This window comes from Hylobates moloch, unplaced genomic scaffold (assembly GCF_009828535.3).
Source record: "Hylobates moloch isolate HMO894 unplaced genomic scaffold, HMol_V3 SCAFFOLD_5, whole genome shotgun sequence".
NCBI classification, from domain to species: Eukaryota; Metazoa; Chordata; class Mammalia; order Primates; family Hylobatidae; genus Hylobates; species Hylobates moloch.
The window spans coordinates 104,224,849-104,250,942 of record NW_026652280.1 but is presented as its reverse complement, the minus strand read 5'-3'; the positions used below and the strand labels follow the sequence as shown (position 1 = coordinate 104,250,942).

General features: G+C 44.5%; 1 protein-coding gene across 6 annotated transcripts in view; it reads left to right on the top strand.

The window, feature by feature from the left end:
• Nucleotides 1-26,094, top strand: part of SETDB1 (SET domain bifurcated histone lysine methyltransferase 1) — a 38,298-nt gene that overhangs the window by 9,047 nt on the left and 3,157 nt on the right. For 3 of the 6 annotated variants that reach the window (XM_032154746.2, XM_032154747.2, XM_032154745.2), the window contains exons 4-16: nt 4,863-4,897; nt 6,263-6,362; nt 7,187-7,312; nt 7,476-7,677; nt 8,544-8,617; nt 9,541-9,731; nt 11,222-11,348; nt 13,376-13,532; nt 13,622-13,780; nt 14,712-15,344; nt 15,619-15,735; nt 23,450-23,619; nt 25,117-25,745. In XM_032154746.2, coding sequence (XP_032010637.1) covers nt 4,863-4,897; nt 6,263-6,362; nt 7,187-7,312; nt 7,476-7,677; nt 8,544-8,617; nt 9,541-9,731; nt 11,222-11,348; nt 13,376-13,532; nt 13,622-13,780; nt 14,712-15,344; nt 15,619-15,735; nt 23,450-23,619; nt 25,117-25,745 — 2,720 coding nt within the window. Of the gene's footprint in view, nt 1-4,862; nt 4,898-6,262; nt 6,363-7,186; nt 7,313-7,475; nt 7,678-8,543; nt 8,618-9,540; nt 9,926-11,221; nt 11,349-13,375; nt 13,533-13,621; nt 13,781-14,711; nt 15,345-15,618; nt 15,736-23,449; nt 23,620-25,116; nt 25,746-26,094 lie in introns of those variants that run through there. The other 3 variants (XM_058439311.1, XM_032154748.2, XM_032154749.2) reach the window with 2 other exon arrangements.

Here is a 26,094-nt window from a genome sequence, read left to right as displayed (position 1 = left end):
TGGGATATAGAATTCTTGATTGACAGAGTTTTCTTTCAGCACTTTGAATACGCCATCCCTGTGCCCTTTGGCCTCTTTTATTTTTGATGGAAAGTCAGATGAAATTATTTTTGTACCATGTATATGAGTCAGTTTTGTCTTGCTGCTTTTAAGGTTTTCTTTTTATCTTCTGATGTTAGTTTGACTGGGATGTATCCAAGTTCTTTCTTAATCCTACTTGAGGTTCATTTAACTTCTTGGGTATGTAGATTCAAGTTTTTCACCAAATTTGGAAGTATTTGATCTATTATTTCTTCATTTTTTTTTCCTGTTCCCTTTTGTCTCTCCCTGCTTTCTGGGATTTCCATTACATATATGGTGGAATGCCTGACATCATTTCACAAGTCTCTGAAGCTTTGTTCATTTTTCTTCAATTTTCTCTCTGTGCTTTGGATTGGATAATTTCTCTATATGGGTATCTATATATTCTAGTTCATTGACTCCTGTTGTGAATCTGCCACCTAGCCCCTCTAATGTGTATTTCATTTCAGTTTTTGCATTTTCAACTCTGGAATTTCTGTTTGGTTCCTTATTTCATAGTTTCAGTTTCTCTTGAGATTCTCTTGTTGATTAAGTATTTGTGTGTGTGTGTGTGTGTGTGTGTGTGTGTGTGTGTGTGTGTGTGTATATATATTTTTTTTTTTTTTTTTTTTTTTGAGATGGAGTCTTGCTGTGTCGCCCAGGCTGGAGTGCAGTGGCACAATCTCGGCTCACTGCAGGCTCCGCCTCCCGGGTTCACACCATTCTCCTACCTCAGCCTCCCGAGTAGCTGGGACTACAGGTGCCCGCCAGCACGCCAGGCTAATTTTTTTCTATTTTTTAGTAGAGATGGGGTTTCACCATGTTAGCCAGGATGGTCTCGATCTCCTGACCTCGTAATCCTCCTGTCTCGGCCTCCCAAAGTGCTGGGATTACAGGCGTGAGCCACCTTGCCAGGCCTCTGTTCGGTTTTTTTATTTTAACTTTTAATTTTTTAGCTTGGCTTCTAAGTATTGACTTTTTTATTTCTATTTTTTGGAATAGTTTAGCTAGTGAGGTGAATGCATTCAGCATTACATTTAGTTCTGACGTCTCCCTTGGCTTTGACTTCTTCAACATTGTGTTGATGCATGATGATTAGCTTATTTGCTTTTTGCAGTATGGTATTCCATTGTATGAATATGCCACAGTTTATCAGTTTTCCTGATTGTGGACATTGAGTTACATTTTTTGAGATTACAGATAACACTACTGCAAATATTCTTGTACACGTCTCCTGATGCACATGTGCAGGATTCTTTTTAGTGTATATACTGTAAGAGAGTCACTAGTTCTTAGGATATAGAAACCTCAACTTTATTTGATATTTTTTTTTTAGACAGTATCTCACTCTGTAATCCAGGCTGGAGCATAGTAGTGCTATCATAGCTCACTGTGACTTCAGCCTCCCAAGTAGCTGAGACTACAGGCATGTGCCACCATGCCTGCCTGATTTTTTAAAAAAAATTTGTAGGTTGCTCACAGTGGCTCACACCTGTAATCTCAGCACTTTGGGAGGCCGAGGCGGGTGGATCGCCTGAGGTCAGGAGTTCGAGACCAGCCTGGCCAGTATGGCGAAATCCTCTCTCTACTAAAAATACAAAAATTAGCTGGATATGGTGGTGGGTGCCTGTAATCCCAGCTACTGGGGAGGCAGCAGCACGAGAATTGCTTAAACCCGGGAGGCGGAGGTTGCCGTGAGCCAAGATTGGGCCACTGCACCCCAGCCTGGATGACAGAGTAAGAATCTGTCTCAAAGAAAAAATATATGTATATGTATGTATATATATATAGTATTACCACCCAAGGGATTATTATGCAGCCACTAAAAAAAAAGAAAAAAAAAAGAAGACAAACATAGGTGAACGTTGAGGACATTATGCTAAGTGAAATAAGCCAGTCACAAAAAGACAAATGATTTCACTTAGATGAGATATCTAGCATTCAATGGTGGCCGGCCGCCAGGGGCTGGAGGGAGGGGAAAATGGGGAGTGTTTAATAGGTACAGAGTTTCAGTTTTGCAAGATGAAAAGAGTTCTGGAAATGGATGGTGGTTATGGTTGCACAACAATATAAATATACTTAATACCACCAAATTGTACACTTAAAAATGATTAGAGTCAGGTGTTGGCTTTTGCTTACGGTCCTGGCTACTCAGGAGGTTGAGGCAGGTGGATCATTTAAACTCAGGACTTCAAGGCCAGCCTGGGCAACATAATGAGAACTTGTCTCTTTAAAAAGACAATAACAAATGTTGACGAGGATATGGAGCAATTGAAAACCTCATAAGTTTATGAGGTTTGCTTATGGAATTGCTTATGGAAATATAAAATGCTATAGCCACTTGAATAGTCTTTTGGTTCCTCAGAAGGTTAAACATAGAATTACCATAACCCACCCACTCCTGGCCATATACCCAAGAGAAATGAGAACATATGTTGATGTAAAAACTGATAAATGAATGTTCATATCAGCATTATTCATAATAGGCAAAAGTAGAAACAGCCCAAATGTTCATCAATTGATGAATGGATAAACCAAATATGGTATACACATACACCCATGTATTCACTGCTATAAAATATTACTCAGCCATAAAAAGGAACGAAGGGGCCAGGCATGGTGGCTCATGCCTGTAATCCTAGCACTTTGGGAGGCTGAGGTGGGTGGATCACGAAGTCAGGAGTTGGAGACCAGCCTGGCCAATATGGCTGTCTCTACTAAAAATACAAAATTTAGCTGGGTGTGGTGGCGTGCCTGTAATCCCAGCTACTCATGAGACTGAGCCAGAAGAATCACTTGAACCCAGGAGGTGGAGGTTGCAGTGAGCTGAGATCACACTACTGCACTCCAGCCTGGCGACAGAGCAAGATTCCATCTTGAAAAAAAAAAAAGGAATGAAGTACTGATACATGGTACAACATAGATGAACCTTGTTTGAGGAACCGCATATTACATGATTCTCTTTATATGAGATGTTCAGAATAGGCAAATCCATAGAGACAGAAAATAAATCTGTGATTGCCAGAGTTTGGGGGAGGGAGGAATGAGAAATGACTGCTATAGGTATGAGGAAATTTTTGGAGTGATGAAATTTTTCATCACTCCAGAATTCAATAGTGATGATAGTTGAATTACCAAAAACCACTGAATTACACTTATTTTTTCTTGTTTTTTGAGACAGAGTCTTCCTCTGTAGCCCAGGCTGGAGTGTAGTGGCACGATCTCAGCTCACTGCAACCTCTGCCTCCCGGGTCCTGGTTCAAGTGATTCTCCTGCCTCAGCCTCCCGAGTAGCTGGGATAACAGGCACGCGCCACCATGCCCAGCTAATTTTTGTATTTTTTTTTTTTTTTTTTTTTTTTTTTTTTGAGACGGAGTCTCCCTCTGTCGCCCAGGCTGGAGTGCAGTGGCACGATCTGGGCTCACTGCAAGCTCCGCCTCCCGGGTTCACGCCATTCTCCTGTCTCAGCCTCCCGAGTAGCTGGGTCTACAGACGCCTGCCACTACGCCCGGCTAATTTTTTGTATTTTTAGTAGAGACGGGGTTTCACCGTTTTAGCCAGGATGGTCTCGATCTCCTGACCTCGTGATCTGCCCGCGTCGGCCTCCCAAAGTGCAGGGATTACAGACGTGAGCCACCGCGCCCGGCCTAATTTTTGTATTTTTAGTAGAGATGGGGTTTCACCATGTTGGCCAGGCTGGTCTGGAACTCCTGACCTCAGGTGATCTGTCCACCTCGACCTGCCAAAGTGCTGGGATTATAGGCGTGAGCCACCACCATCGGCCTATACATTTTATTTTTATCCTACTTTTTTTTTTTGAGACGGGGTCTTACTCTGTCACCCAGGCTGGAGTGCAGTGGTGTAGTCTTGGCTCACTGCAACCTCCGCCTCCTTGGTTCAAGCGATTTTCTTGCCTCAGCTTCTCATGAAGCCATGTAGCTGGGATTACAGGTGCCTGCTACCACGCCTGGCTAATTTTTGTGTTTTTAATAGAGAAGGGGTTTGGTTTCACCATGTTGGCCAGGCTGGTCTGGAACTCCTGACATTAGGTGATCCGCCCACCTCGGCCTCCCAAAGCGCTGGGAGTACAGGTGTGAGCCACTGCACCCGGCCTTTTTTTTTTTTTTTTTTTTTTTTTTGTAAAGACAGGGTTTTGCTGTGTTGCTCAGGCTTGAACTATACATTTTTATTTTTTATTATTGTTGTTTTTTGAGCCAGAGTCTCATTCTGTCAACCAGGCTGGAGTGCAGTGGCACAGTCTCAGCTCATTGCAGCCTCTGCCTCCCGGATTCCAGCAGTTCTGCCTCAGCTTCCCCAGTAGCTGGAATTACAGGCACGTGCCACCATGCCCATCTAATTTTTGTATTTTTAGTAGAAACGGGGTTTCACCATGTTGACCAGGCTGATCTCAAACTCCTGACCTCAGGTGATCCGCCCACCTTGGCCTTCCAAAGTGCTAGGATTACAGGCGTGAGCCACCGCACCTGGCCTAATTTTTTTTTTTAAGAGACAGGCTCTTGTTATGTTGCCCAGGCTAGTCTTGAACTGGCCTCAGTCAGTACTCCCACCAAAGCCTTCCAGGCAGCAGGGATTACAGGTGTGAGCCACCACACCTGGCCATTTACTTTGTGTCTTTCCAGACCCTTTTGAGTACTTTATATTTGTGTATATACCTATATCAAGATTATTTTCAGTTATTATTGATAATGCTCCCATAATAATGCTTTTGAGTAAGTTCTTAATTTCTCAGGAGTTCCTCTGTGTAAGTCTCTTACACTCATTAGAGTTCTTCTCGTCCATAGGTGATGCTGGGAGCAGAACTCCAAAAGACCAGAAGGTAAGTTAGGATGGTAAGGGAAGGGTGAGAGATAAGAATATGAAAATAGGAGAATTTTTGGCCTAACCATTTAATCAGTTTAGCTGTCAGTATCTAATCATTCACCCTGTGATCAGCCCTTTACGTTGCAGTCCTCTGATTGATGTTGTAAGAATTCAAAAAGAGGTTAGCAAGAAATGCTTTCACTAGAAAGGAGTGTTGTATGAAAGTAGAATTTAGCAGTGTCTGCTAGGTAAATTAATCAAGAAAAGCTTTCTAACATTGAAACGTTGATTTTTGAACTAGGTTTCTAAGCAAGGGCAGCTTTGGGCTGGGCACATTGGCTCATGCCTGTAATCCCAGCACTTTGGGAGCTCCAGGTGGGTGGATCACCTGAGGTCAGGAGTTCGAGACCAGCCTGGCCAAAATGGCGAAACCCCGTCTCTACTAAAAAAATACAAAAATTAGCTGGGCATGGTAGTGCATGCCTGTAATCCCAGCTACTTGGGAGGCTGAGACAGGAGAATCAGTGGAACCCAGGAGGCAGAGGTTGCAATGAGCCGAGATCGCACCACCACACTCTAGCCTCGGGGACAGAGCAAGACTGTCTCAGAAAAAAAAAAAAAAAAAAAAAAGAGGCTAGGCGTGGTGGCTCATGCCTGTAATCCCAGCACTTCGGAGGCTGAGGCAGGTGGATCACCTTAGGTCGGCAGTTCGAGAGCAGCCTAACCATGGAGAAACCCCGTCTCTACTAAAAATACAAAATTAGGCTGGGCACAGTGGCTCACGCCTGTAATCCCAGGACTTTGGGAGGCTGAGGCGGGTGGAACACGAGGTCAGGAGTTCGAGACCAGCCTGGCCAACATAGTGAAACCCTGTCTCTACTACAAATACAAAAATTAGCTGGGCGTGGTAGCACGTGCCTGTAGTCCCAGCTGCTTTGGAGGTTGAGGCAGGTGAATCGCTTGAACCTGAGAGGCAGAGGTTGCAGTGAGCCTAGATCACGCCACTGCACTCCAGGCTGGGCAACGGAGCCAGACTCCATCTCAAAAAAAAAAAAAAAAAATTAGCCGGGCATGGTGGCTCATGCTTGTAATTCCAGCTACTCGGGAGGCTGAGGCAGGAGAATCGCTTGAACCCGGGAAGTGGAGAGTATGGTGAGCCGAGATCGTGCCATTGCACTCCAGCCTGGGCAACAATAGCTAAACTCCATATCAAAAAAAAAAAAAAAAAGTAAGGGCAGCTTTGCCGGATAAAGTAACCATAAGCTTGCAAACATAACTCACTCGTTTTGTTTTGTGAAATACAAGTTGTTTCTTATTCTGAAGTTATTTGTAACCCATGCTACTGTTTCAAAACTTGTTTTCCTCATCCACTTTTCTACAGCTCCGTGAAGCTATGGCTGCCTTAAGAAAGTCAGCTCAAGATGTTCAGAAGTTCATGGATGCTGTCAACAAGAAGAGCAGTTCCCAGGATCTGCATAAAGGTTAGGGTCAAGAAATACCTGGGTACAGATGGGAGGTGAATTCTTAGAGAGATTTCATCTTAAGTCTCATGTCTGCTAATTGTTTGTGACATGCCAGACTCATTATCCTTAGTAGTTATGAAATCCCAATTACATTGATGGTGATTTTTCCAGTCTGTGATGGTTTTATCTCAGTACCTCTTTAGTGTCCTACATGTGGGCTGTTTCCATCCTCATGACTACTTCAGGTGGAGATTAGGGAGAAGAGAATCACTCAGACTCTTGTTACAAAAAGGTTTGAGGCCAGGTGTGGTGGCTCACATCTGTAATTCCAGCAGCTTTGGGAGGCTGAGGCAGGAGGATCACTTGAGGTCCAGCATTAAAGACCAGCCTCGGCAACATAGTGAAACCCCACCTCTACTACAAAAAAAGTTTAAAAATTCTCCAGATGGGCCAGGCACGGTGGCTCATGCCTGTAATCCCAGCACTTCGGGAGGCCAAGATGGGCGGATCACAAGGTCAGGAGTTCGACACCAGCCTGACCAACATGGTGAAACTGTCTCTATTAAAAATACAAAAATTAGCCAGGCGTGGTGGCGCACGCCTGTAATCTCAGCTACCCAGGAGCCTGAGGCAGGAGAATTGCTTGAACTCGGGAGGTGAAGGTTGCAGTGAGCCGAGATCATGCCGCTGCACTCCAGCCTGGGCAACAGAACGAGACTCCATCTCAAAAAAAAAAAAAAATTACCCCACTTTCCCTAATTACCATACTACCCTCTTTACCTTTCCGTTCTCTACCAAATCTATGTCATAACTCTTTAGAATAACTTTTGCTTCTTCTGTAGGAACCTTGAGTCAGATGTCTGGAGAACTAAGCAAAGATGGTGACCTGATAGTCAGCATGCGAATTCTGGGCAAGAAGAGAACTAAGACTTGGCACAAAGGCACCCTTATTGCCATCCAGACAGTTGGTATGTGCAAACTTGGAGGAACCACTCCTGAAAGGCAACCTGCACCCTCCACTGCTGATTGTTTCTTTTCCCCATAACCTTCCCATTTGTCTCTCACGTAGCAGCCTGGATTTATACAGAAACTGGCAGTTTTTAAAAGGATTTATCTTTCCCTTTTACTCAGGGCCAGGGAAGAAATACAAGGTGAAATTTGACAACAAAGGAAAGAGTCTACTGTCGGGGAACCATATTGCCTATGATTACCACCCTCCTGCTGACAAGCTGTATGTGGGCAGTCGGGTGGTCGCCAAATACAAAGATGGGAATCAGGTCTGGCTCTATGCTGGCATTGTAGCTGAGACACCAAACGTCAAAAACAAGCTCAGGTACCTGGACAGAGGACTGTAAAGGGGTAGAGGCTGGGAGCACAGCACCTGCCCTGTTCGTGCCATAGACCAGATACCACAATTAGCTTTTGTCTTCTTAGTCCCTAGTGGACTGAAACCCTTACTCTTTCTTTACCACAGGAGTCATGTGGGTGATTCTTTCTTCCTCTTTCTCCTCCTGTTTTTTTTCCTTTTCTTTCCTCAAAGAGAAAACTAGGAAGAGAATAATGAGGATTGATTAATGGTCAGGGGAATAGGATTCACACAGAAGAAAGAAATGGAGACTAAATGGTTATTAGCAGCATAGGAATCTGATAGAGGAAAAAGAATGTATGTTTTTTGGCTGGGCCCAGTGTCTCATGCCTGTAATCTTAGCAATTTGGGAGGCCAAGGCAAGTGGATCACTTGAGGTCAGGAGTTCGAGACCAGCTTGGCCAACTGGTGAAACCCTGTCTCTACTAAAAATACAAAAATTAGCTGGGTGTGGTGGCGCATGCCTGTAATCCCAGCTACTTGAGAGGCTGAGGCAGGAGAATTGCTTGAACCTGGGAGGCAGTGGTTGCCATGAGCCGAGATTGCACCACTGCACCCCAGCCTGGGTGACAGAAGGAGACTCCGTCTCAAAAACATTTATATGTATATGTGTTTTTTTAAAAAGTAGGGAGGTATTGGTTAAATTAAGGGAGAACTCCTAACTCTCAAGTTGAGAAGAAAGAAAAACAGGAATAAAGTAGTAGACTGGAATGTCTTCCCTGGAGTGCATCGTGTTGTGATCCAGAGAAGTAGAAGCTATCATAAAATAATTCTGTGGATCATGTTAAATATCATAACCCCCAGATCTTTCTACTGTCACTCTTCTTTTACAGGTTTCTCATTTTCTTTGATGATGGCTATGCTTCCTATGTCACACAGTCGGAACTGTATCCCATTTGCCGGCCACGTGAGTGTTTCTCCCTTATTCCTTAGCTCAGTTTTCTCCTCCTCTACCTTATATTTCTTCTTAGGACATCCAGTTGAAAAGCCCTAGTGTTTTTGGTATTTCAGTCTCAAAGAGCTTAAGTTTGGTTGATGTCTTTTGCTCCCAAAGGTCAGTTTGCTCCCAAAAGAGATACAGTTTTATTGTTCATCTCTGGGACTGGGTCTTTGTAGCCAAAGAGTGAGACACTAGAAGATCATGAATGGCCTTGAGTAGACTGCTCACGTTATAGATGTGCTTCAGTTTCATTTCTAAGTGAGTTAGGTTGGAAAAGGTGTTACTTCTTTCCTAGTGTCGTACTGCACCTAACATTTGTATAAATGTGTAGTCTGCATGCTTTCCACAGAAGCTGTGTTAGATGGAACATCATAGTGTCCTCTATATTTGTTATCCTGGCTTGGGAGCAGACTCCTATGGAAACAATCATTTTTAACTGCAGAAGAATCAACTAACACTTCTGTTTACACATAACATGACAGTAAACACATTCTGAGTCTCTTAAAAACCTGATAGAGAATGAGAAGGAAGGACTAATTTTTTTCATTTCATGATGCCACCTGATCTTTTTAAATTTACCACTAGACTTATCAACAAGTGAGCAAGAATTTCCACTTGAATTTTCCAGAGGAGAAATATCCGTTTGTATAAAAACAGTGAATTGCCTATATTGTACATTACTTATTTAGTATTTACTTGATTTGTAAGTATGTGCAGTTTGTACATTAGCTTTATTACTTAGGTGGTCTTGGCTTTGCTTCCCTTGAGGTTCTGATTTTACTTTTTCTCTCCTTTTCAACTTAAAAAGTATCAAATGTCTCCTGGCCAGCCTTTTCCCTATCAAGACATGCCCTACCTGCCCTCTCAGTTCTACCTCTTCCTTGAAACAGTGAAAAAGACTTGGGAGGACATAGAAGACATCTCCTGCCGTGACTTCATAGAGGAATATGTCACTGCCTACCCCAACCGCCCCATGGTACTGCTCAAGAGTGGCCAGCTTATCAAGACTGAGTGGGAAGGCACGTGGTGGAAGTCCCGAGTTGAGGAGGTGGATGGCAGCCTAGTCAGGATCCTCTTCCTGGTACTGTTCTTCCCTCGAATTTTGGAGGCAGAGATTGGTGGGGGGGAACTTAAGAAGCAGTAATGAGGATGGTTTTATGGCTGTTCCATAGCCTTCCTCTTTCTTATCCTCGTATGTGTTCTCACTGTTTTTGGTCAAATTTTACTTTGTCCTTTTCGTTGTTCCTCTGCAGGTCATTGTTGAAAATAAATTATCTGAATTATGATACTAATCTGCATGGTTTTGATTTATTTATTTTTTTTCTTTAGGAGTATTCATATTGTGTGTAGGTACAGAAAGGGCAGCCAATTCCATTTTTCCAGAGTTAAGGTTTTAGTAGGATAGTGGGACGAAGAAGAGGGATCAAGGAGTCCTGATTATCTTTCAAGGCTCAGTTTAACTCTTAGATATTTTGTACTCATCCTTTTCTCCCTTCTCTCTCCCTTCTTAGAATCATATTTCTTATTTTTAAAAGTTTTAAAAACATTTTTTAATACCGCTGCTTGCAGAACAAGGCTACCTGATAGGCAGTGTGCCCAGAGTAGCCAGAAGAAATTAGAAATTATATTTCTTCTTGGTGTTACCTCAGCCCGTTACTTCTAAGGCCTTATGATCCTTATCATACTTTTTGTTTGGTGTGTTGTTTTGTTTTGTTTTGTTTTTTGAGACAGTCTGACTCTGCCACCCAGGCTGGAGTGCAGTGGTGCAATCACGGCTCACTGCAGCCTCAACCTCCAGGGTTCAAGTGGTCCTCCCACATCAGCCTCCCAAGTAGCTGTGACTACAAGTGCATGCCACCACACCTTGCTGATTTTTGTATTTTTTAGTAGAGACAGGTTTCGCCATGTTGCCCAGACTGGTCTCGAACTCTTGAGCTCAAGCAGTCTGTCTGCCTCATCCTCTCAACATACCAGGATTGTAGGTGTGAGCTATTGTGCCCTGCTGTCATGCCTCTTATACTCAGTATAGATATCTGTTGCTCCTGTAATTCCTTAAACAAGGAGTATATATTTTTCACTGTTGTGTTTCTGATACCCATCATGAAGCCTGGCACATACTTTATTAAGTAGATAAGGAATTTTCATTTTTTTCTGGGATGGAGTTTCGCTCTTGTTGCCCAGGCTGGAGTACAATGGCGCAATCTCGGCTCACCACAACCTCTGCCTCCCTGGTTCAAGCAGTTCTCCTGCTTCAGCCTCCCAAGTAGCTGGGATTACAGGCATGCGCCACCACACCTGGCTAATTTTGTATTTTTAGTAGAGACGGGGTTTCTCCATGTTGGTCAGGCTGGTCTTGACTCCTGACCTCAGGTGATCCACCTGCCTCAGCCTCCCAAAGTGCTGGGATTACTAGCTACAGTTGTGAGCCACTGTGCTTAGCTTAGATAAGGAATTTAAGGCTCATCAGAGAGGTTTCCCAGAGGTGACACATGGTATATATCCTCTACACAGGACAGGATAGATTCTAGCCTTTAAGCTATTTCCCTTCATTCTTTTCTCTCAATTCCCCAGGATGACAAAAGATGTGAGTGGATCTATCGAGGCTCTACACGGCTGGAGCCCATGTTCAGTATGAAAACATCCTCAGCCTCTGCACTGGAGAAGAAGCAAGGACAGCTCAGGACACGTCCAAATATGGGTATGTCCTGAAAGATACCTGGAGGAAGGAAGAAACAGGCCAACCAGCAAAGGAGATTATATACAATGGCTATCCTTTGATTAGCACGATTGCACTGCATACTCATTGGAAACAGGATATGTGCCCTGAGTTGTTTCCAATCACGGTGATCAATTTATGCTGCTGCTTCCACATGCTGTGGCTCTAATTTGTTCTAAACAACCACATAAAAATACGAAACAGTTGGCTTTAGGTTAGGGTGATAGTAGTTACCCTCTGTGGTCCACATGAGAATTGTCAGTTTTGTGTGTTATCTATGGTTAGTTTTTTTTTTTTTTTTAATAGACCCAGGGGCTTGATATGTTACCCAGGCTGGTCTTGAACTCCTAGGCTCAAGCTGTCTACCTGCCTCGGCTGCCCAAAGTGCTAGGATTACAAGCATGAGCTACCACATCCAGCGTGTAGTCAGTTTTCTTTAAAACCCAGACCTGGCCAGGCACAGTGGCTCACACCTATAATCCCAACACTTTAGGAGGCTGGGACAGATAGGTGGTTTGCTTGAGCTCAGGAATTCAAGACCAGCCTGGGCAATATGGTGAAACCCCGTTTCTACAAAAAACACAAAAATTAGCTGGGTACAGTGGCATTAAGCTGTAGTCCAAGCTGCTCAAGAAGTTGAGGTGAGAGGATCAATTGAAGCCAGGAGGTCGAGGTTGCAGTGAGCTAGATCGTGCCACTGCAGTCCAGCCTGGGTGACAGAACGAGACCCTGTCTCAGAAACAAACAAACAACAGATTTGGTTTTCTTTTTTAATATTACTGTCATACTTTCTGGTTGATTTTTCCTGCCAAAATTAGTTGGTTAAAGAATATATTTCTGAAAATATTCCCCCAAAGTATAACAATAATTAGGTAAATTAAATTGTCTGAGATAGGAAGATACAATATAAAGTCTTATCTAAGGCCCAGCATGGTGGCTCATGTCTGTAGTCTCAGCACTTTGGGAGGCTGAGGTGGGAGTATCACTTGAGGCCAGGAGTTGGAGATCAGTCTGGGCAACACAGAAAGACTCTATCTCTTAAAAAAAAAAAAAAAAAAAAAGCTGAGTGTGGTGGTGTGCACCTGTAGCCTTAGCTACTCGAGGCTGAGGCAGGAGGATTGCTTGAAGCCCAGGATTTCAAGGTTACAATGAGTTAAGGTCACACCGCTGCACTTCAGCCTGAGTAACAAAGTGGAAAACTAACTATAAAAAGAAAAAAAAAAGAGGCTACTCTGTTGACGGAGTAGCAATTTTTTTTTTTTTTTTTTTTTGAGATGGAGTCTGGTTCTTTTGCCCAGGCTGGAGTGCAGTGGCACCATCTCAGCTCACTGCAACCTCCATCTCCCGGGTTCCAGCAATTCTCCTGCCTCAGCCTCCCGAGTAACTGGGGTTACAGGCGCCTGCAACCACGCCCAGCTAATTTTTGTATTTTTAGTACTGGGATTAAAGGCATGAGCCACCGTGCCCGACCGTTACTCTTTTATTCCTTTACTTTCTTAATAAACTTGCTTTCACTTTAATAAAAGAAAAAGTATTATCTAAGTCAAAACGTATGCCAGCATCCATGCCAGTCAATAATGGGAACTGAGAGTCTAAACACTTACTCAAAATGTGTCCATTGCTGTTTTTTTTGAGACGAAGTCTTGTTCTGTTGCCCAGGCTGGGGTGGTGATGTGATCTCAGCTCACTGCAACCTCCACCTCCTGGTTTCAAGTGATTGTCCTGCGCCTTCCGAGCAGCTGGAATTACAGATGCACCACCATGCCCATCTAATTTTTGTATTTTTAGTAGAGATGGGGTTTCACCATGTTGGCCAGGCTGGTCTCAAACTCATGACCTCAAGCAACCTGCCCACTTCGGCCTCCCAAACTGCTGGGATTACAGGCATGAGCCACCGCGCCCAGCCATTGCTGCCTTTTTATATTGTATAAGTTAAGGATCAGATGTGTGACTGAATATAAGCATCATAGCTATCATCTTCTCAGTGCTCAATTTCCTTTTTCCTATAGGTGCTGTGAGGAGCAAAGGCCCTGTTGTCCAATACACACAGGATCTGACCGGTACTGGAACCCAGTTCAAGCCAGTGGAACTCCCACAGCCTACAGCTCCACCTGCCCCACCTTTCCCACCTGCTCCACCTCTATCCCCCCAAGCAGGTGACAGTGAGTGAGTGTTATTCTTTCTTTTTTCTTCAGTTTATTTCATATTATATTTTCCACATCCCTTACTATATGCCCTCTTCTCTAATCTCCTAGAAGCTTGGAAAGCCAGCTTGCCCAGTCACGGAAGCAGGTAGCCAAAAAGAGCACGTCCTTTCGACCAGGATCTGTGGGCTCTGGTCATTCCTCCCCTACATCTCCTGCACTCAGTGAAAATGTCTCTGGTGGGAAACCTGGGATCAACCAGATGTATAGGTGAGAAAATCTGAGGCTCTCTGTAGGCAGGATAGCAATGAGTGGCCACTGTGTAGGGGAAGGTTCCTTGGCTCTGAAGGGCTTAGTTTAAGGTTATGATGGTGAAGAGTTTGGACTTGAAAAGGAAGCTTTACCCATAGAAGTTTCTAAGAAATAGAAAGTAAGAATAATTGAATTGGAAACTGGGTGCTTGGAAATATGGTATCATCAGAAAGCCATTTGTTAAAACTTCTTGTTGAACATGTTGCCATCATTGCTAAAATAGAAAGGAAACACCACAGCCTCTTTCTTTGAATCCTGGGAGTTAGTAAGGACATTTCTAGAACACACAGCAGACAAAAAAAACATTGGTAGAAGACTGGACTCTACTTCCATAATTCACAGGCAAATACATTTTAGGAAAAGGTATACTGTTGAAATAGAGATGTTAGGCTGGGTGCGGCGGCTCACGCCTGTAATCCCAGCACTTCGGGAGGCCGAGGTGGGCAGATTACCTGAGGTCGGGAGTTCCAGACCAGCCTGGCCAACATGGAGAAACCCTGTCTCTACTAAAAAATACAAAATTAGCCAGGCGTGGTGGCGCATGCCTGTAATCCCAGCTACTCAGGAGGCTGAGGCAAGAGAATCGCTTGAACCCAGGAGGCGGAGGTTGTGGTGAGCCGAGATCATGCCATTGTACTCCAGCCTGGGCAAAAAGAGCGAAACTCAAAAAAAAAAAGAGAAATAGAGATGTTATCAGTCAGTGAAGAGTAACCAGGGAGTTTCATTGTCCAGGTTTGGTAGGGCAAGGGAAGATCTTTCTTGAATCGTCTTTAGCTTCAGGAGCACAGCTGTTTGAAAGATGAGAGAAATGGCTTAGCTACCTGGAGGGTTAATTATACAACAGAGGTCCTGTTGCCTTCTGATCTGATCGCTTGCATCTCATTTGCAGATCACCTTTAGGCTCCACAGCCTCTGCCCCAGCGCCTTCAGCACTCCCAGCCCCTCCAGCACCCCCAGCCTTCCATGGCATGCTGGAGCGGGCCCCAGCAGAGCCCTCCTACCGTGCTCCCATGGAGAAGCTTTTCTACTTACCTCATGTCTGCAGCTATACCTGTCTGTCTCGAGTCAGACCTATGAGGAATGAGCAGTACCGGGGCAAGAACCCTCTGCTGGTCCCATTACTATATGACTTCCGGCGGATGACAGCCCGGCGTCGAGTTAACCGCAAGATGGGCTTTCATGTTATCTATAAGACACCTTGTGGTCTCTGCCTTCGGACAATGCAGGAGATTGAACGCTACCTTTTCGAGACTGGCTGTGACTTCCTCTTCCTGGAGATGTTCTGTTTGGATCCATATGTTCTTGTGGACCGAAAGTTTCAGCCCTATAAGCCTTTTTACTATATTTTGGACATCACTTATGGGAAGGAAGATGTTCCCCTATCCTGTGTCAATGAGATTGACACAACCCCTCCACCCCAGGTGGCCTACAGCAAGGAACGTATCCCGGGCAAGGGTGTTTTCATTAACACAGGCCCTGAATTTCTGGTTGGCTGTGACTGCAAGGATGGGTGTCGGGACAAGTGAGTTGGTGGGGGTAATTGCTGCCCCTGCTTCCAACTTTGTTATGGTGTCCTTTTCACCTCTTCCTTTGCCTTGTATCTGTACTGCTTTCCCCATCTTCCTTTACCTCTTCCCTCACCTGGAACTCCTGCTATAAGGCCTCCATGAAAGCTATGAGGTAGGGAGGCTGGAGTCTGACGTGGCCACACTGAGCAACCTTGGGTACATGTGTATTGTGTTATTTTTGTTCTCTGATTCCCCCGCTCCTTTCCTTTATTTCCCTCTGTCATATAGGTCCAAGTGTGCCTGCCATCAACTAACTATCCAGGCTACAGCCTGTACCCCAGGAGGCCAAATCAACCCTAACTCTGGCTACCAGTACAAGAGACTAGAAGAGTGTCTACCCACAGGGTAAGTGGTCAAGGAATGGCACAATACCTCAGAGAGCCTGAGGAGCATGTTCTTGTTTTTCTGTGCTTATAGAAATCATCAGAAATCTAAAAATTGGAACCAAAAATAGAATACCAGATGAGGCATTTTATTAATTAGATCTTATTTCGTGACTTCCAAAACACATTTTTTTCTTGGACTTTCCTTGAAATGAAGACATAGGATGATTGAATAGTATCTGGCAATTTTCTGTTGCAAAAAAAAGATTATCTTAATTTCATAGCTAAATGAATGTCTTAACAGATTGTGATTTACACTTGTAAGTGAAATGTGTTCAGAGAGGAGAAGTAGGCAGGGACCTGATTACATAGGGCTTTGTAAACCAGAATGAAAAAAGTTAGAATCAGGCTAGCGCAGTGGCTCACACCTGTAATCCCAGCACTTTCGGAGGCCGAGGTGGGTGGATCACCTGAGGTTAGGAGTTTGAGACCAGCCTGGCCAACATGGTGAAACCCTGTCTCTACTAAAAATACAAAAATTAGCCGGAGGTGGTGGCAGGCGCCTGCAGTTCCAGCTACTGGGGAGGCTGAGGCAGGAGAATCGCCTGAACCCAGGAGGGGGAGGTTGCAGTGAGCCAAGATAGTGCCACTGCACTTCACCCTGGGTGACAAGAGTGAGACTCTGCCTTAAAAAAAAAAAAAAAAAGAAAGAAAGAATCAAATTCATGGTGTTCTTAGAGGATTTTAAGCAGCCAAGTGATGTGACCTGCCTTTTTCAGATTACTCTGGCTTCTTTGTAGATCATAGGTCTTAGGATGACAAAAGTAGATTTTGGAAGACCAATTAGGAGATCATTATAGGAGTATAGCAGAGAGAGACATGGTTGCAGCTATGACTTGCAATAGAATGGAGGTGACAGTAGAGGTAAGAAGGACAGATTTGGGATGCATTAATAGGTAGAGCTACAGAATTGGATAGATTGTGGAGTGGCGGGAAAGAGTAGAATCAAGGACAATTCCTGAATTTTTGGCTTGAGCATCTAAGTGGTTGTTGGTGCTTTTTACTGACATGGAAGACCAAAGGAGTAGTAGGTTTGAGTGAAATTCAGTTTTTGTTTTGGCCATGTTAAGTTTGAAATGCCGCCAGGCGCGGTGGCTCACGCCTGTAATCCCAGCACTTTGGGAGGCCGAGGCGGGCGGATCACCTGAAGTCGGGAGTTCGAGACCAGCCTGACCAACATGGAGAAACCCCGTCTCTACTAAAAATACAAAAAAAAAATTAACCGGGCATGGTGGCGCATTCCTGTAATCTCAGCTACTCGGGAGGCTGAGGCAGGAGAATCGCTTAAATCTGGGAGGTGGAGGTTGTGGTGAGCCAAGATCGCGCCATTGCACTCCAGCCTGGGCAACAAGAGCGAAATTCAGTCTCAAAAACAAAACAAAACAAACAAAAAAAAGTTTGAAATGCCTGTCAGGCAATCCAAGTAGAAATGTCAAGAAGACACTGGGATTTCTGGAGAGAGTGGGATATAAAAATTTAGGAATCATCAGCATAGGAATATTTAAAGCCTGAATGAGTTCACCTGGAGACAATGTTGATAATAGAGAAGGCGGCTTAGGGGTAAGCCCTGGGTGCCCCAACATTTAAAGGTTGAGCAGAGGAGGTGGAACCAGCATGAGGTTGAGGACAGCTACTGAGGAGGGTGAGGCCGAAAGATTACTTGAGGCCTGGAGTTTGAGACCAGACTGGGCAACATAGTAAGACCCTGTGTCTAAAAAAAAAATTGTTGGGACTGGGCGTGGTGGCTCACGCCTGTAATCCCAGCACTTTGCGAGGCCGAGGCGGGCAGATTGCTTGAGGTCAGGAGTTCAAGACCAGCCTGGCCAATATGGTGAAACCCCATCTCTACTAAAAATACAAAAACTAGCCAGGGATGGTGGCGAGCACCTGTAATCCCAGCTACTTGGGAGGCTGAGACAGGAGAATCACTTGAACCCAGGAGGCGGAGGTTGCAGTGAGCCAAGACCACACCATTGCACTCCAGCCTGGGTAAGAAGAGCAAAATTCCATCTCAAAAAAAAAAAAAAAAATTGTTGGCCGGGCGCGGTGGCTCACGCCTATAATCCCAACACTTTGGGAGGCCAAGGTGGGTGGATCACCTGAGGCCAGGAGTTCAAAACCAGCCTGGCCAACATGGTGAAACCCCATCTGTACTAAAAATACAAAAATTAGCCAGGCGTGATTGTGCACGCCTGCAATCTCAGCTATTTGGGAGGCTGAGGCAAGAGAATCACTTGAACCTGGGAGGCAGAGGTTACAGTAAGCCAAGATTGCACCACTGCACTCCAGCCTGGACAACACAACAAGACTGTCTCAAAAAAATAAATAATTTAGAAATTTAAAAAAAAATTTTTTTTTTTTTTGAGACGGAGTCTTGCTCTCTCCCCCAGGCTGGAGTGCAGTGGCGTGATCTCAGCTCACTGCAAGCTCCGCCTCCCGGGTTCACGCCATTCTCCTGCCTCAGCCTCCTGAGAAGCTGGGACTACAGGCGCCCACCACCACGCCTGGCTACCTTTTTGTATTTTTAGTAGAGACAGGGTTTCACTGTGTTAGCCAGGATGGTCTCGATCTCCTGACCTCATGATCCGCCTGCCTCAGCCTCCCAAAGTGCTGGGATTACAGGTGTGAGCCACCACACCCGACCTAAATTATTTTTTAAAAATTAGCTGGGCGTAGTGGGTGCATGCGTGTAGTCCCAGCTACTTGAGAGGCAGAGGCAGAAAGATCACTTGAGCCCAGTAGTTCAAGGCTGCAGTGAGCTATGATCACGCGACTACACTCTAGCCTGGGGTGACAGAGCGTGACTCTTATCTCTAAAACAAGAGGAGGACAACAAGAGAGTGGGGTATAGCATTGTAAACTGGTATATATAAACACGTGAACTAATAAACCTAGTGATCAAGATACATAATTAACAGAACAGGGAGGAGAAAAGCATCAGTGAAATAATTCAGAAAGTGTCCCATAATTGAAGGATCTTTGTTTCTGAATTGAAAGGGCCAATTAGGTCCCAGCATAATGAAGGATAAAGGTAGGTTCCCATTAAGAGACATTATCATAAAATATCAGAACACTAAGGGAAAAAAAAAAATCCTAAAAGCTTCTAGAGAAGAGAAATAGAACACATTAAAAAATAGACTTGAAATGACTTCAGCCTTCCCTGAAAGTAACACTAGAAGCTAGATAGCAATTGAATAATCTGTTCAGAATTCTAAGGGAAAATTATTTCCAACTTGGAATTTTAAACTCGGGCAAACTATCAATTTGGTGTTACGGTAGGCTAAAGACATTTTTTTAGACATGCAGTAACTCAGAGTTTTTCATCATTCCCCTTCTCAGAAAGTTTCTGGAAATATTTGCAAAAATGAGAGGGAAAGGCAGGAAAGTGGAAGACAGGTGACAGTGCAGTGAAAGAGGCTTCCAGGCTGACAGCTGTGTACTAGGCATAGAGAAGAGCCACTGCAAGAGCAGGTCAGATGCTGTAGGAGCGACTTCTTCAGGAAAATTGGTTTAACAGAAAACCTGAGGTGCCTGAATACATTCAGAGGAGATCGAGACTACTGGGGAGATCATAGGATGAATTTGTACTGATTACATTGAAAAACTAAACAAAGGAATAGACAGTTGTTTAGTTGCATTGCTGCATCATGTATGTTTTAATTATTAACAGAATTTTGAATCTAACAATAGTGTTTAGATTTGATAATGCTGGGTGGTACATGAGTGTTCATGATATCTTTTTTACATGTTTGAAATGTTTCATAAAAATATTTTCAAATAATCACAAATAATATATCACTCCCCTGCTTAACTCTATAATATAGTCCCTCTGCTGTTTGGATTTTATTCTGACTCTTAACCTTAGGTTATATATCTGGCCCTTTCCTATCTCCCTCCAAAGTCATTCCAACCACACTGATGTTTTTCAGTTCCTGGATCCAGTTCAACCAGTGTTTTCCAGCCTGCCTCTGGAGACTTGCACATGCTGTGCCTTCTTCTTGGCATCCTTCCACTTTTCTTTGTGTGGCTATCTTCTTTAACCTTGAGCTTTCAGCTGTAAAGTCACTTCCTCAGAGAGACCTTCCCTGACCACTTTAAAACTAGGTCATTTTACTCCCTTAATTCTCTCATTGAGCACCATGTTTGTGTTCTTTATAGCATTTATGACAACTTTTGTTGACTTGTTTTTCTTCTTTTGCATTATAAGCTCCTTCATGAGGGCAAGGATCTTATCTCTTTTTGTCTGTCTTGCTAACCATTGTATCACCAGTTTACCCAATGCCTGGCACATAGTAATCACTTAGGCCAGGTGCAGTGGCTGATGCCTGTAATCCCAGCACTTTGGGAGGCCAAGGCAGGCAGATCACTTGAGGTCAGGAGTTCGAGACCAGCCTAGCCAACATGGTGAAACCCTGTCTCTACTAATAAAGTATAAAAAATTAGCCAGGCCTGGTGGCGCATGCCTGTAGTGCCAGCTACTCAGGAGGCTGAGATGGGAGAATTGGTTGAACTCGGGAGGCACAGGTTGCAGTGAGCCAAGATTGCACCATTGCACTCCAGCCTGGGCAACAGAACGAGACTTCGTCTCACCAAAAAAAAAAAAAAAAAGCCAGGCGCGGTGGCTCACGCCTGTAATCCCAGCACTTTGGGAGGCCGAGGCAGGTGGATTATTACAAGGTCAGGAATTCGAGATCAGCCTGGCCAAGATGTTGAAACCCCGTCTCTACTAAAGATACAAAAATTAGCCATGTGCAGTGGCAGGCGCCTGTAATCCCAGCTACTCCAGAGGCTGAGGCAGGAGAATCGCTTGAACCCGCGAGGTGGAGGTTGCCGTGAGCCAAGATCCCACCGCTGCACTCCGGCCTAGGCGACAGAGGGAGACTCCGCCTCAAAAAAAAAAAAAGTAACCACTTAAATTTTGTGGAATGAATGAATGATACTCAGTATAGCTACTGTAAAGGTTTCGTGTGGTAATGATGACACCTGAGTTCAAATTCCAGCCCTGCCCCTGCTGAGCTGATCTTTTTTGATCAGCTGTAAACAGAGGATATTAACATAAACACCCCCATGTCCCCAGTGGGGTTTTAAGGGACCTAACGAAGTTGTTTCTTGATCTGGTGCAGGTTACGTGGTATGCTAAGTTTGTAAAATTCATTGATCTGTAGACTTATGTGTACTTTCCTCTGTGTATATTACATTTCAATAATCTTTTATTTTCCCCTACCCACTAGACCACCAGGGAAATAATCTCTTTTTTTTTGCTATGGAGTCTTGCTCCCAAAGTGCTGGGATTATCGACATCAGAAATAACAAAGCTAGACATGGTGGCTCACACCTGTAATCCCAGCACTTTGGGAGGCCATGGTGGGAGGATGGCTTGGGTTCAGTAGTTCCAGACTTGCCTGGGCAATGTGATGAGACCTTGTCTCTACAAAAAAAGTTTTAAAAATTAGCTGGGCATGGTGGCATGCAGCTGTGGTCCCAGCTACTTAGGAGACTGAGGCAGGAGGATCACTTGAGCCCAGGAGGTCAAGGCTGCAGTGAGCTGTGTTTGTGCCGCTGCACTATAGTCTGGGTGACAGGGCAAGACCATGACTCAAAAAAAAAAAAAAAAAAGGGAGGCCAAAGCAGGTGGATCACCTGAGGTCAGGAGTTCAAGATGAGCCTGGCCAACATGGTAAAACCCTGTCTCCAATACAAAAATTAGCTGGGTATGACGGCATGCACCTATAATCCCAGCTACTCGGGAGGCTGAGGCAGGAGAATCGCTTGAACCCAGGAAGTGGAGGTTGGGCGACCAAGTGAGACTGTGTCTCAAAAAGGAAAAACACCACCTGTATTAGGGCAGCTTTAAGGATAGAATATGAAAATGTATATATAAGGCATTCACACAATGCCAAACACAAAAGTATATGCTTAGTAACTAGAAGCTGCTCTTACCATCTTTATCTGGAGAGAGGATATGACTAAAATCATGAACTAACTAACTGAGCCGTTGATATATTTCCAAAAGTAAATTTCTCCCATTGATTTTACATACCAAGAAAATAAGTAAAATTCTAACACTGGGCAAAGCAAATAGAGCAAAAACATTGTTACCTGAAACAATTAGTTTTCTTAGTATAACTGTGTTATCTTCCTTTAATGTTGGTATGTGCTAGATCCCTCTGATTGCCTTTAATGGTTGTTTAAAAATAATTAAAATTTTTTTCTTTTTCAGAGATGGGGTGGACTTGCTTTGTCATTCAGGCTGGAGCGCAGTGGTGTGATCATAGCTCACTGCAACCTCGAACTCCTGGGCTCAAGTGATCTTCTCACCTCAGCCTCCTAAGTAGCTGGGATTACAGGCATGAGCCACTGCGCCTGGCCCAAATTCTTAAATTAGATAGAATATGAGCTCCCCTGGGCCGGGCACAGTGGCTCACACCTGTAATCCCAGCACTTTGGTTTGCCAAGGCAGGCGAATCACATGAGGTCGGGAATTTGAGACCAGCCTGATCAACGTGGAGAAACTCCATCTCTACTAAAAATACAAAATTAGCAAGGCATGGTGGCGCATGCCTGTAATCTCAGCTACTTGGGAGGCTGAGGCAGGAGAATCACTTGAACACAGGAGGTGGAGGTTGTGAGCTGAGATTGCGCCATTGCACTCCAGCCTGGGCAATGAGAGCAAAACTCTGTCTCAAAAAAAAAAAAAAAGCTCCCTGAGGGTAGAAATTATGACCTTTTTTCTTTTTCTTTTCTTTTCTTTTTTTTTTTTTTTTTTTTTAGACAGAGTCTCACCCTGTCACCCAGATTGGAGTGCAGTGGTGCGATTTTGGCTCACTGCAACCTCCACCTCCTGGGTTCAAGGAATTCTCCTACCTCAGCCTGCCAAGTAGCTGGGACTACAGACGCATGCCACCACACCCGGCTAACTTTTTAATTTTTATTAGAGACGGGGTTTTACTGTGTTAGCCAGGATGGTCTCAATCTCCCTACCTCGTGATCCACCCACCTTGGCCTCCCAAAGTGCTGGGATTACAGGCATGAGCCACCGCACCCAGCACAACCTTTTTCATTGTTATGTTTCCAGTGTTTAGTAGAGCTCTTGGTGTTTAATAAATGTTTACTGAATGAAAGAAGGAAAATCAACTTTACCATGAACATTAGTCACAGTTCCTCCTATCTCTGTTCCCTTTCGTATGTGTTATGTTGGCCTCTGTTTTTCTCACATTTATTTTTTTATTATTATTATTATTTTTTTTTTTGCTGCTGTTAGTAAGAAACCTCACCTGGAATTTCTCATGTCTTTATTTTGTGCATCTACTTTTACGAATTGACAGTCCATATAGTGCTTATTTTAATGGCTCTGTAATCTGTATTCCCATTATAGTTTGCTTAGCTTTTCTCCAGGTGTTAGGCACTCTAGCATTCACTTTTATGAGCTGTCTTGCTATAGACATCTTTATAAATCTTTCTCCACCCTCTAAATTTTTTCCTTGGGTTATATTTCCAAATGAATCAAAGAGCATAGATAGTTCAATAGATCCACTCACTTAGATCATTACCTAATTTTTAATCTTTATCCACAACACATTATAAATGATGATAGCTTAAGAATTATAATAGTTTTATGGACTTTTTTGTGCTCTAGTGATCATACCGTGATTGATTTTATTCTAACCTCCTCCCAGGGTATATGAGTGTAACAAACGCTGCAAATGTGACCCAAACATGTGCACAAACCGGTTGGTGCAACATGGACTACAAGTTCGGCTACAGCTATTCAAGACACAGAACAAGGGCTGGGGTATCCGCTGCTTGGATGACATTGCCAAAGGCTCTTTTGTCTGTATTTATGCAGGTTGGTGATAAAATATAAGGGTCGTTTCCTGAGATTGGGACATGGTAGGGAATTGAACCAGAGACAAATTGAACATAAGAAGAAAGTGCTTGACATGTGAACTGGAGTAAGAGGAGGCCAAGGACTTCTACAAAGAATGTGATGAGTGATGTACCTGTCTAGCTAAACCGGAGAGGGACACAAGTGTTTCACAAATAAGAGAATGAAAAGGGATGAAATTTTGGACATGGTGGCCGGGCGCGGTGGCTCACGACTGTAATCCCAGCACTTTGGGAGGCCGAGGCGGGCGGATCACGAGGTCAGGAGATCGAGACCATCCGGGCTAAAACGGTGAAACCCCGTCTCTACTAAAAATAAAAAAAATTAGCCGGGCGTGGTGGCGGGCACCTGTAGTCCCAGCTACTCGGGAGGCTGAGGCGGGAGAATGGTGTGAACCCAGGAGGCGGAGCTTGCAGTGAGCCAAGATTGCGCCACTGCACTCCAGCCTGGGCCACAGAGCGAGACTCCGTCTCAAAAAAAAAAGAAATTTTGGACATGGTGATGTTTCAGAGGACAGACATGATTATAGAGTCCAGTGTATCATTTTCTCCCACGTCACTCCACCCAGAGATCTTTTAGCATAGCCCAGTACTCTGTTTCAATAAAGTAGAAGAAATGGAAAGACAGGGCAAGATTTAAAATGACAGTAAGTTCTCCATACTTTCATAGTTAAGATACAAAGGGAGGTATTATCAAAGAGAAACACTGGGCCGGGCATGGTGGCTCATGCCTGTAATCCCAAAACTTTGGGAGGAGGAAGTAGGTGGATCACCTGAGGTCAGGAGTTGGAGACCAGCCTGGCCAACATGGTTGAAACCCCGTCTCTACTAAAAATACAAAAATTAGCCAGGTGTGGTGGTGGATGCCTGTAATCCCAGCTACTTGGGAGGCTGAGGCAGGAGAATCGCTTGAACCCTTGAGGCAGAGGTTGCAGTGAGCTGAGATCATGCCACTGCACTCCAGCCTAGGTGACAAAACCGAAACTCTGTCTCAAAAACAAAAACAGAAATGAGAGACCAGAATGGAGGCTTTTTGACTCTATATGCTGGTAGAGTGGGTATTGATGGAATGACCCTTATTCTTTCTAATAGGTCTCCGTGGCCAGGTGCGGTGGCTAACACCTGTAATCCCAACACTGTGGGAGGTTGAGGCGGGCAGATCACCTGAGGTCAGGAGTTCAAGACCAACCTGGCCAACATGGTGAAACCCCGTCTCTACTTAGAATACAAAAAAAATTAGCCAGACGTGGTGGCGTGCACCTGTAGTCCCATCTACTCAGGAAGCTAAGGCAGGAGAATCACTTGAACCCGGGGGGCAGAGGTTGCAGTGAGCTAAGATCGTGCCACTGCACTCCAGCCTGGGTGACAGAGCAAGACTCCATCTGAAAAAAAAAAAAAAAAAAAAAAAACTAATAGGTATCCATAACCCTAGAAGGCCTTTAATTCTCTTCCTTCTCAGGTAAAATCCTGACAGATGACTTTGCAGACAAGGAGGGTCTGGAAATGGGTGATGAGTACTTTGCAAATCTGGACCATATCGAGAGCGTGGAGAACTTCAAAGAAGGATATGAGAGTGATGCCCCCTGTTCCTCTGACAGCAGTGGTGTAGACTTGAAGGACCAGGAAGATGGCAACAGCGGTACAGAGGACCCTGAAGAGTCCAATGATGATAGCTCAGATGATAACTTCTGTAAGGATGAGGACTTCAGCACCAGTTCAGTGTGGCGGAGCTATGCTACCCGGAGGCAGACCCGGGGCCAGAAAGAGAATGGACTCTCTGAGACAACTTCCAAAGACTCCCACCCCCCAGATCTTGGACCCCCACATATTCCTGTTCCTCCCTCAATCCCTGTAGGTGGCTGCAATCCACCTTCCTCCGAAGAGACACCCAAGAACAAGGTGGCCTCATGGTTGAGCTGCAATAGTGTCAGTGAAGGTGGTTTTGCTGACTCTGATAGCCATTCATCCTTCAAGACTAATGAAGGTGGGGAGGGCCGGGCTGGGGGAAGCCGAATGGAGGCTGAGAAGGCCTCCACCTCAGGACTAGGCATCAAGGATGAGGGAGACATCAAACAGTCCAAGAAAGAGGTAAGCAGTGGCAGAACACTCTGAGAGCTATGGCTTTAACTTCGGTGCAGTAACAAACTTAATGCAGTCTCACCATGAGTCTTTGCATTTAGATTATTCTACTTGATGGATGTTTCTGTGGCCACCTCGTTCTCTCTCCCCCTAACTAGCACATTCCTAGTGTTTGTTTAAAGAACCAAATTATTGGCCGGGCATAGTGGCTAACGCCTGTAATCCCAACACTTTGGGAGGCCGAGGCAGGTGGATAACTTGAAGTTCAGGAGTTGGAGACCATCCTGGCCAACATGGTGAAACCCCGTCTCTACTGAAAAATACAAAAATTAGCCAGGTGTGGTGGCGCATGCCTGTA